This window comes from Lampetra planeri, chromosome 39 (genome assembly GCF_965212315.1).
Source record: "Lampetra planeri chromosome 39, kcLamPlan1.2.h2, whole genome shotgun sequence".
In the NCBI taxonomy this organism is placed as follows: domain Eukaryota; kingdom Metazoa; phylum Chordata; class Hyperoartia; order Petromyzontiformes; family Petromyzontidae; genus Lampetra; species Lampetra planeri.
In genome coordinates, this window is record NC_136145.1 from 3,673,246 (window position 1) to 3,684,977 (window position 11,732).

At 52.2% G+C, this 11,732-nt stretch overlaps 1 protein-coding gene across 1 annotated transcript; it reads left to right on the forward strand.

Annotated features, from left to right (window-relative positions):
* Window positions 1-1,741: 1,741 nt before the first annotated feature.
* Window positions 1,742-10,850, forward strand: ANKRA2 (ankyrin repeat family A member 2). The gene is made up of 8 exons (XM_078612604.1): window positions 1,742-2,008; window positions 3,323-3,487; window positions 3,879-3,944; window positions 5,002-5,099; window positions 5,575-5,700; window positions 6,440-6,506; window positions 7,448-7,528; window positions 8,388-10,850. Exons 1-8 carry the CDS (start codon window positions 1,786-1,788, stop codon window positions 8,435-8,437), a joined length of 876 nt encoding a protein of 291 aa, XP_078468730.1. The 5' UTR covers window positions 1,742-1,785; the 3' UTR covers window positions 8,438-10,850.
* Window positions 10,851-11,732: the final 882 nt, after the last annotated feature.

Here is an 11,732-nt window from a genome sequence, read left to right on the forward strand (position 1 = left end):
TTATTATTAATGCAGGCGATACTGCCGATCTGTAGGCAGTGGTGCGAAAGAAGAAATCATATATATTTTTAAAAAAAACTCAGTCGCACTGTGTTTGTGGCCTTTAAAATAAACAAACCTCCATACTAAGGCGACGTTCCGGGCATGTTCAATTGTTCTGTTTTGCATTTCATCTTTCTCGTTCGTATTGATTTCGCACGCACATTATCGCCCCCCGATTGCTTCCAGCACTTCTCTCGAATGTCCATTCGTCCCGTCCCATTTGCATTTGTCCACCTCGTTCTACCCACCGTGTCATTGTCCTTAACATTCTGACAACGGAGGCAGTCATCCAGCAGTGGATCAATCACGTGAATCAGTAACACACGCGCATCGAATTTCTTACACATCAAGGAACACATCAGTCGCGAATAATCGATCGTCGTACGCACGATTTCCCTCTTACCCCCACCCACCTACATCGCAGGTCCGAATCGATGACTCCGTTATCCTCCACTCTGGTCTGGCACGCACAATCTCCCCCTCACCAAGAATGGTCGCGTCCGTGGCTGTCAAGATAACTTCGCCTGCCCCCCACCCCCCCAAATCTCCCCCCCACCAAGAATGGTCGCGTCCGTGGCTGTCAAGATAACTTCGCCTGCCCCCCACCCCCCCAAATCTCCCCCCCACCAAGAATGGTCGCGTCCGTGGCTGTCAAGATAACTTCGCCTGCCCCCCACCCCCCCAAATCTCCCCCTCACCAAGAATGGTCGCGTCCGTGGCTGTCAAGATAACTTCGCCTGCCCCCCACCCCCCCAAATCTCCCCCTCACCAAGAATGGTCGCGTCAGTGGCTGTCAAGATAACTTCGCCTGCCCCCCACCCCCCCAAATCTCCCCCTCACCAAGAATGGTCGCGTCCGTGGCTGTCAAGATAACTTCGCCTGCCCCCCACCCCCCCCAAATCTCCCCCCCACCAAGAATGGTCGCGTCCGTGGCTGTCAAGATAACTTCGCCTGCCCCCCACCCCCCCAAATCTCCCCCCCACCAAGAATGGTCGCGTCCGTGGCTGTCAAGATAACTTCGCCTGCCCCCCCACCCCCCCAAATCTCCCCCTCACCAAGAATGGTCGCGTCCGTGGCTGTCAAGATAACTTCGCCTGCCCCCCACCCCCCCAAATCTCCCCCTCACCAAGAATGGTCGCGTCCGTGGCTGTCAAGATAACTTCGCCTGCCCCCCACCCCCCCAAATCTCCCCCTCACCAAGAATGGTCGCGTCAGTGGCTGTCAAGATAACTTCGCCTGCCCCCCACCCCCCCAAATCTCCCCCTCACCAAGAATGGTCGCGTCCGTGGCTGTCAAGATAACTTCGCCTGCCCCCCACCCCCCCAAATCTCCCCCCCACCAAGAATGGTCGCGTCAGTGGCTGTCAAGATAACTTCGCCTGCCCCCCACCCCCCCAAATCTCCCCCTCACCAAGAATGGTCGCGTCCGTGGCTGTCAAGATAACTTCGCCTGCCCCCCACCCCCCCAAATCTCCCCCTCACCAAGAATGGTCGCGTCCGTGGCTGTCAAGATAACTTCGCCTGCCCTCCACCCCTCCACCCCCCCAAATCTCCCCCTCACCAAGAATGGTCGCGTCCGTGGCTGTCGTGATAACTCCTCCCACCATCCCCCCAAATCCCCCCCTCACCAAGAATGGTCGCGCCCGTGTCCCGACCGGCCAGGCCGTCGTGACAACTTCGCCTGCCCCCCCCCCCCCAAAATCGAGGGCCCCCCTCTCGCCACCGGGGCCCCCCACCCAGCGCGATGATGGAGGACAAGAGCACGTCCCCGGCACTGGGGGCTCCCCCTCCTCCTCCCCGGGCGGGCCAGGCGCCCGCGGGCGGCGTGGAGACGGAGCTGGCCTCGGCAGGGCGCATCGATCTCAAGGGCTGCTCGCGTTTCGTCAACTCGCTGAACGCCCAGAACAGCCTCAACCTCCAGGACCAGGTCAACTCGGACCTCGAGGTCGCCTCCGTCCTCCTCAAAGGTCCAGACACGGAGCCGGTGGCCGGGAGAGAAGGGGTCGAGGGAGGGGTCGTGGTGGGACACGTTTGGTTGTTGTGGTCGTCTTGGGGGGTGATGAATGGGAATGTTGGAGGTGGATTCGAATGTTTTGTGGTGGCGAGGGGGTTTGCCGGGGCCACCCATCCCCTCGTGTGCAGTGCCGGCCTTCATAGGCGCTCGCTAACAGCACTTGCCCCAGCAGTCTGTTAAGGCTACACGGGGGACCTTTGTCTTGGTGAAGGGGAGCGGTGGTGGAGCGGTTAGCGCGCTGCGCTACGAACCCGGCTGCCCGAGTTCGATTCGCGCTCACTGCCAACACCAGTAATGGTTATCTGAATCTGTTCTGAGCCTCCCCTAGGTCGACTCAGCCTCAAATGAGTGAACAAAAAACATCTTAAAGTGACTATGTGACTGAGTGCAAACAGAAAATCCAAAAAAAGACGGCAAAATGTTGCAGAAAAAGCACCGTACACCAACGCTGTGTGCAAAAATCCCAGTGGGATGCAAGTCAAACAACAACCACAAAACAACTTAGATTAAGGCCATCAGTCTAACTCTGTACTATAACAAACATGGCCAAACCAAAAAACTTTTCGAAAATCACCAAAATAAAGCCATAAAAGCAATGAAACAGTGGTCATAGGAACTGTGACCGAATTTTCACAATAAACGACGTCAACAACATGTACTACCAAACTCTGCAGCCATAGCTGGCTGCATGAGTCACTCCACAACAGTAGGAGCGTCAGTCGGAGTATCAACATTTTTCAATGCACCTTGATAAAGACGTGGTGGCGGTTGTTTTGGTGATACTGGTGTGGTGATTGTGGTGTTGAATTTGGTGGTGACGGGGTTCATGGTGGTATGATCTTGGATAGACGTGATGGTAGGGGATTGCTGTTGATTGTTTTAATGGTTGTGGTGCTTTGACACGTTTCTGGTATGGTCGTATTGATGATGGTTGTGATGATGGTTGTGGTGATCAAAGGTGATCACTACCACCACACCATCACTACAGCTACCACCATAAACCCCTACAACCACCTTCCCCCGCCACACCCATCATCACCACACACTTAGCCGACCGTGCTAATCGGAGAGGACGTGTACGGTGGGTAATAAGTTCAACATACAGTAGTAACACGCATAGGGCTGGTGGTAGACATGGTGATAGGAGTCGAGGTGTGAGATGGTAGCGGTAGGGGACGTGATATTTTCAGATCGTGACGCTGGAGGATACCTTTGCCAAACCCCCCGCCCCTTCTCACCTTGCCCATCTTGTGGTCACGGGATGCAGCGGAGAGCGGTGTTCCCGTGTCCCCGTTGGGGGAGCCGGGTCCCCCGACGCGTCTGAACTACACGCCGTCGGCTGCCAAGCACTTCTCGCCCGTCAAGCAGTCCACGGCGCTCACCAACAAGCAGCGGGGAAACGAGGTGTCCAACACGCCGGGCCTGCTCGCCAGTGAGTCAATCGTCATCCAACGCGGCTCACTCGCCCTAAGCTGTGTAAGCGCACTTTTTCAGAAGCGAACTAACCCCCCCCCCCCCCCGCAAATGACAGCTCGACGAAGTGGCTTGTCGGCGTGGAAAATGTATGTCGGCCAAATACTCCGAACACACGTTGAGTCTGAATGTGGAGGAGAAAAAAAAAAAGACGGAGGACCCGGAGAAAAATCCACACGACCACGGGGAGAGAGACACCGCAAACTACAAATGTACAGCAGCAGGCGTCAGGGTCGGGATCGAACCCGCGACCTCCTGCATACCAGGCGAGGTAGTTAACATCTCGGCACCGTGGCCGCCCGCTTGCTCTCTGACCTGTCACCCGCATGCCCCATTCCCTTGACCCACAGAACTCTCGCTCCATCAGCTGGCTGCTCAGGGGGAGCTTCAGAATCTGACGTTAAGACTGGATCAAGGTGAGAACACGGCCGTCTCCTGTCACCGTTATCCTTTTCATAATAATCAGCAGTGATTATTCCACTGCTGGCCGAAATTCTTAATTGCTTATGCATCTACAACATGTGCTATCGCTTTTCACGTGGTTTTATAAGACGCTGACGTTTCAGGTATTGGCCCTTCTTTTCTGAAACATCAGCCAGCTATATATCATATTGTAAAGATGGTTCAGGTGCATCTCTGTAATTTCTTGCTCATGCCGTTGCTGGTAGAAAGGCCTCCGATGCAGGCAGCTCTAGAGATAGGTGCTGTACGGGTACTTGGTCTAGTATTTGATGTAGAACAATGGGTGCCTCGGTGGCAAGATGTTAACTACCTCACCTGGTATACAGGAGGTCGTGGGTTTGATTCCGACCCTGACCCCTGTATATTTGGAGTTTGTATATCTCATTCCCCGAGGTCGTGTGGATTTTCTCCGGGTCCTCCGGTTTTCCTCTCCACATTTAGAATCAACATGCATTTAGAGTATTTTGGCTGCAATAAACTTCCACACGATAAGCCACTTCCTTGAGCTATCATTTGTGGCCAGGTCACATCTGAAAAAAAGCTGTATAGCTCAGTGAGCCTTATCTGGTAAATAAAAAAATATTTCATTAGAGGTGGGAGGAGCGCCAACACATTACCCCACCGCATGCCACCTGCCGTTCGACCGAGTTCTACAGCTGGGTGTGGATGGAGGCCAGGAGGTTTTAAGAAATCTGCCCGATGTTTCAACTGCCGCGCTCCGGAAAATTTCACTTTGCAACCACCGGATTGCCAGTCCAGTTTGATAGCCGTTATAGCACGGCGGAATGTATTCTGTGCTTATAATGCGGTGTTAATTAATTCTAGATTTGAAGCTTTCGTGACTGCAAGGATTCATACTCTTAGGTTTTTCGATAAAGTCACGTAGGTAATTAATTAGGATAATCACGCTGATGGATTTTCTCATTTAGTTTGCCCCTTTTTTTCTGTCCATTCAACTTCCGCTATTCTCTGTGTTGTCCCTCCCGCCGCCGTGATCTAACCCCTCCACAGATGGCATGGTGGACGTGATGGACGAGCGTGGACTCACCCCGCTCATGTGGGCGGCCGCGCACGGACAGATCGCCGTGGTGGAGCTCCTGCTCAAGAAGGTAGCGGCGATTGTGGGAACGCAGCAGCGATGGTCGCGTCGCTCCTTTACCCCAGCAACCTCGGGGCCGGGCGTGGTGCTGCCCACACCGCTGGCTCGTGCACCGTGTCGGCCTTCATAGCTGCCTGCTAACAGCACTTGTCCAAGTAGTATGTTACGCTATTCTTTGGTTTGTGTGTGTGTCTCCAGGGTGCGTCGCTATGAACCCCGATGGGCCAGAGTTCGATTCCCGCTTACGGCCAACACCAGAGTCGATTATCTGAATGGGTCCTAGGCCTCCCCTAGGTCGACTCAGCCTCAAATGAGTACCTTGTGCGGTGTATAAACACCGCCACTAGGGAGACAAGGCGGCCAGGCGTGGTGCTGGCAACCCTTTCCCTTGTACGCCGTGCTGGCCTTCATAGGAGCTCGTTAATAGCACTTGCCCCAGTAGTCTGTAAGGCTATACTTTGGCTATACTTTGTGTGTGTGTGCAGGGTGCGTGTGCGTTTGCGGTGGCGCGCGAGCGGGAGAACGCGCTGTCCCTTGCCTGCACGAGTGGGCACGCGGACATCGCACACATGCTGCTGCTGCGCGGTGCCGACGTGAACGTCTACGACTGGGTGAGTGCCCTCGCGCCCTCGCCAACTCGCTCACCCGTCCCCCCCGCCAACTCGCTCGCCCGCCCGCCCGCACGGCGTACCGTCGCTCGCCACCCTGGCCTCGTCCCCCACTTCCACTGTTGTGCAATGTGGCTCCACTCAGTGTGTGCGCGTCTAAGCAGGCACGCATGTTGTCAGCAGAGGGCAGTAACGGCTGGTAATGGCTCGCACAAAGTGGTGGTGTGGCCAGAACCCTGTCCAGCGCTGATGTTCGCACAACACACTTGGAACTTAATGAATGCCGAGTTGACTTTACTTTAAATAAGTTGACCACACCATGGGCGCCAAGGTGGCGAGATGTTAACTACCTCGCCTGGTATACAGGAGGTCGCGGGTGTATATTTGGAGTTTGCATGTCCACCCCGTGGCCGCGTAGATTTTTCTCCGGATCCACCGGTTTTTGCCTCTATATTTAGAAACATGCGTTTGGAGTATTTTGGGACCATAAATATCCGCATGATAAGCCACTTCCCTGAGCTATCATTGGTCGCTTCTGATGAGCTATATAGCTCAGTGGGCCTCGCCTAGGTAAAATATATAATAGTTAATAGTTTACAATTTTTATAGGCCTAGGGTAGGCTCTAAATACCACTTGCTTCTGAGCACACCTCTACCTCCTGCGCGCCGTTGCCAGCCTGAATGGGTGTTCGCTTACGGCACGTGCTCCAAGCGACATGATGTGTTTTCTCTGTGCTTACAGAACGGTGGGACACCCCTTCTGTATGCTGTGCACGGGAACCACGTGCGCTGTGTGGAGCTTCTACTGAGTAAGATATGGACCCGTTCGTTTCATGCAACAACCTCATGGCACTAGTGTCGACATTGAAGTCGCCAATACCTCGAAAACTTTTTCAAGGTCTCCCGTCATACCCATTTACACTTCTCACTCAGGGTGGGACCCGTTCACTGCTGAATCTCAGAACGTACAAGCGGTTCAGCGTTAATTTATATTTAGAGGGGTGTAGCGCCGTTGATTTGAAAGACGTTTTATTCACCGCAGATAACCGTAGCGACACGACCGCACTCTACAATAGCTGGTGCCAAACTGTGCCAAACGCCTTCCCGCATGGTGTTGTGGGAGCCTCGTTTTCGATAAAGTTATTTTATTTTAGTTTTTCTTCTGGTTCCATTCCATGTACGTCATCGGAATTGAATCGGAAGTAAAACTAATGATATACACGTACGTTATTTGAACGGGAAAGGGTTAAAATACCAAGCAACTTTTATTCTAAATTGTACATTCATTACTGCGGCTCGGCGAGAGGCTGGCAATCGATTTGTGAGCGGCTCGCAATCGTAAAGTTGTGAGTTGAAATTCTGGTTTGGGGCTGACTCAGCCCATCATCCCTCCTGGGGGTGAATAAAATTAATTCCACCTTGTGTGTGTGTACGTTGAACTTCTTTCGCGCCAACCGTGCTAATCGGAGGTGCGAGGGAAGGACAACAAGCCAATGTGGGGAAGTCAACAGGGGTTCTCCTGTGGATAGACTCGCCTCTGCCATAGGAATGAGGATTTTCCACCAATGGCTCAGGCCTGGAAATCTGAGCTGAGCACCACCTTGATGCTCACTTGAGCAGAAAATTGCTTTGACCTTTGTGACTGAGAGGCGAAGTAGTACCAGTTTTGTCGATGGCTTGGATTGGAACCAACATATGGCACGCTGCTTGCCTTGCGTTGTATAACTCCTTGCGTGCACGTGTGTCGCAGACAGTGGAGCGGACGTGATGTCGGAGACGGAAGCGGGACTAAACGCACTGGAGCTCGCAGCTGCACTGGGCCACCGCACTGGTTTGTCTTGTCTTGCGGCTTCACGCTCAAGAATTTGAAAACTGTTAATTGTGTGTCGTTGCCATTGTATGTTTGTGCCTGTGTGACTGAGTATGTGTGGGGAGCGGTAGTGTAGGTGTTCGCGAGCTGCACTACGAACCCGGAGACCCGAGTTAGATTCCTGCTCACGGTCAACACCAGTGACGATTAGCTGAACCTGTCCTGGGCCTCCCTTAGGTCGACTGAGCCTCAAATGAGTACTTGGTGTGGTGTGTAAACATAACCACTGGGGAGACAAAGGTGACCGGGCGTGGTGTTGGCCACCCCACCCCCTCGTGTGCCGTGCCGGCCCCTTCATAGGTGCTCGCTAACAGCACTAGCCCCAACAGTCTGTTCAGACTATACGAGGGATCTTTATCTTTTGTGCGTGTGTCTTTGGGGAGCGGCAGTGTAGCGGTTAGCGTGTTGCACTACGAACCCGGGAAAGCGAGTTCATTTCTTGCTCACGGCCAACCAGTGACGATTATCTGAACCAGTCCTGGGCCTCCCCTAAGTCGACTCAGCCTCAAATGAGTACCTAGTGCGCTGTGTAACCATCACCGCTGGGGAGACAATCGGTTGGGCGTGGCGCTGGTCACCCATCCCCTTGTGTGCTATGCCGGCCTTGATAGGTGCTGCGTGCTAACAGCACTTGTCCCAATAGGCTGTTTAGGCTATACGTGTGATCTTTGTCTTTGTGTCTGTGCGGGCGGTAGCACAGCGGCGAGCGCATTCCCAAATCTTCTGTCTCTTAAGTGGATGAGTTATATATATGTGTGTATATATATAAATATATGTGTATGTATTGTATTGATGCCTTGATTGTAATGCCTCTTTCCAGCCCAGACCGCCATTGAGAAATACCTGCTGCAGATGCTGCAAGACCCCTAGGATCGACACCTGCTGCCCGAACAAATCGCCACGTCCCCCCGTCGTCGCTCTCACTCGTTGAACCGTCGAACGCCGGTGCCAGCGGTGTGAGGATCATCGACAGAGACTGCGCTGGCCGCTTTGCGTGCAATTTTATCGTTCACGGCCTACGTAAGCGTTTTGGTGCGGATGCCTGAACCTGGATGGGACCGGGTATGGGGTGGTGGACAGCTGTAATACGGCTCTTTTGGAGGCGAGGGTTGGTGGATGAAGAAGATTTGTGAAACTCCCGACTCTGCGGAGCCTAAGTGGTCAAGAGCTGGCAGTACAGCAAGTGGATTCCTGACTGCATGTCCGTTCTGATAGTGTGTCTTCAGTGTTATCGTTCCTGTATGCTTGTGTTTTCTCCAGTTACTAATTCCTAATATGTAGAATAGTCCTCATATAGGATTTAGCCAAACATACCAATGCAGGCCGTTCCTAAAAGAGGATCCCCACAGACTCTACGGGTGTCTCCTCCAAAAATGAAGGATAGTTCTAACACTACCACCACCGTCAAAATAAATCTCGTTTTAAGACTTTTCTAAAACTAGTACCGCCACAAACGCCTCTGTGCGTGATGCTCCGAATAGGCTGGACGTCATCTGACCCAGAGGATCATCGTGGGCTCGTGCCGAAGGTGCCTCCGAAAGGATCATCTTTCAGGTGCCTCCTACAGGTGTCGGGCTCCATCGGCCTGACGTTCTGGCTGCTTCTCATGATGTTGGCTCTTGGTCGAGCGGCGCTCTCCTCGTTTGTGCGGCGGGACGATGCTCCCGCCCGTAAATTGGCTCAACCACTCGTAACCCGCTCTCCTTCAATGGGGGAGTAGCAGCAAAACTCCCATTAGCACGGTTGGCTACGTACGGTGCAAAAGAAGTTCAACACAGACGAATGCTCTCCTGAGGCCCTCGTTCGTGGCAAGGAGACCTCGACGTTGGCTCTCGGCTCCGGAACCACATTGCCTCCATACGCCGAGCGTAGAATAGAACCTGTGAGTGATGGCTGGGTGCTGCCAGGCCGTACTGAACATTAAGTTATTTTGTGCGCGTAGAGATTTGGAACCCCTGGCATTAGCAACAGGGACCCTTCCCTTATCCCCATTTCTGAAGCTTGGGGTGGGATTGCTTTACGCACCCCGGCGTGCGCCCGGGAAGAGGGTGGTAATTGAGGTGGGGGGGCAGTGCGGAGAGAGACCCCGTAGAGACCTGCATGGTCAGAGGTTGGACTCCTGGGTATCGGGAGATGTGGTTCTTTGCCAGAATAAACTGCGTTTTGACACCTTATCCACTCGGCCAAACCCGGACATATTTCTTAGCGCTTTATCAAAACTGTGTTTTGTTTGTTGTCCTTCCCCCGCACCTCCGATTGTTACGGTTGGCTACGTACGCTGCGAAAGAAGTTCAACGTACATGTACATACACGTACAGCCCATTGCAAATATCGGAATCGGATCTCGCTTCAAAACGATTTCTGCCACCTGAAAAAACGTGCCAGTTCCTGGGCTGCTCGGGTCAAAGCCAGATCGCCTACGACGGGCATCTTGCGCGGCCGGTGTTTCGTCGTAGGGTTGTCATCCATCTGGGTTTTCCACCCACGCGGGTTTTACCTGGACGGTGGTAACCCGATAGTCTCCAACGGCAGGCTTGTGATGATGCCCTTCTAACTTTTTCTGTGAAGCGAGGGAAGGTAACGAATGCCCTGCCCCTCTCTCGTAGCACATCGTGCACAGAAGACTGCATCATCAGCCGGAAGTTATATCTCTCAGTCGTGGCTGGTTGTTGCCGAGGCCTACAAAATTCCATCTTGATGTACGAAATCAGTATGAATGTATCGAAACCCTCCAACAAAAACGCCAATTAGTTACTACTTCAGCCCACCGTTGTGTTGGAGAGTAAATCCACGATTTACAATTTGAATACGACTTTTCGCTGGTAATTACCAGAGGTGGGACAAAGTCATTGTTATGCAAGTCCAAGTCGAGTCGCAAGTCATCAAATTCATGACTCGAGTCTGACTCGAGTCCAAGTCACATGACTCGAGTCCACATCTCATAGGTGGGACAAAGTCATTGTTATGCAAGTCCAAGTCGAGTCGCAAGTCATCAAAATCATGACTCGAGTCTGACTCGAGTCTGACTCGAGTCCAAGTCACATGACTCGAGTCCACACCTCTGGTAATTACATCCAGCATCATCGGGTGATTTGCCAGAATAGTGAAGCCATCCACCTGCTTCCGGTCTTAAATCGAGCAGCATGACGTCATCATCTGAACGCGATCTCACCCAAAAACTTTATTACGAATTTACATTTGACTGTTGATGTGCATCACCGGCAATTGCAATATCTTATTTGTAAATATGATTTTTTTATGAAATAAAAACGAATAAACAGACTTTCTTCTTGTTACGCTTGTACTTGATCGCATACATTCGATTGCGCAATTAGCGATACGATTTATGCAAATAATATTCAAACGCGTCACATTTTGGCCAATGTCTCGGATGAAACTGCACAAAGACAACACGGTGACACGTGCCGAGTGTCAATGCATTGTCCCAGGCAGTGGCACATGCGTGCCACCGAACCACACTGACCACGAGACGGGCTCAAACTGGCCGTCGGGCATCCGCCCCGTCGTGCTGCTGGCCCTGGTCTGTGTGGGGAAATTGCAAATGTGACCAATGTAAAAAACAAGTAATATTTAAAAAAAAATTGTTTTAAAACACGCTTTTATGAAATGTACTAGTAATGGAAGAACTCCACGACTCCAGGAGGTGGCCCCGAAGCTTGTCATAACGTAAGGGACCGTGGCCAATTACAGCCAACGTCAGTTGACCGTGGACAATTAGACTCAAGCCTAAACATAACATAAAAAAGTGTTTAAAATATATGTTGTTTATCTGTTATGATAGAATATAGTATTGTCATCAGTATGGCATAAGTATATCAAGTTTGCAGTCGATACCACATTTGGGAAGTGGGTTAAAATTGAGTTACAATATTTGAGGATACAACAACAGACCGAGTTTAATGAAAGCGTGTAATAAATGCCTTTTTTGTACGCTTCATTGCTTATTTACGCTCTCGGTTGGCATTAAGCCCTCCGTAATCGGTAGCCCCAAATATTTTTCCTCAGCGGCCCATTTGTTGTTCGGACCCAGCCCCTAAATATGGGCCCATGAGTTCGCACGGCAATTTGGGTCCCGCTGTGTTAAAACAAAAATGCCTGGGCCGATTTCTAGTCCCAGTCCGGCACTGACCACGAGGTAACGGAG

What these genes read in the sequence shown, in the direction of transcription:
- ANKRA2 (XM_078612604.1), top strand. Translation starts at nt 1,786, where the DNA reads ATGATGGAGGACAAGAGCACGTCCCCGGCACTGGGGGCTCCCCCTCCT. An exon ending in CACGCCGGGCCTGCTCGCCA is followed by an intron (nt 3,488 to 3,878) that starts GTGAGTCAATCG and finishes CTTGACCCACAG; the next exon opens with AACTCTCGCTCCATCAGCTG. An exon ending in CTGTGTGGAGCTTCTACTGA is followed by an intron (nt 6,507 to 7,447) that starts GTAAGATATGGA and finishes CGTGTGTCGCAG; the next exon opens with ACAGTGGAGCGGACGTGATG.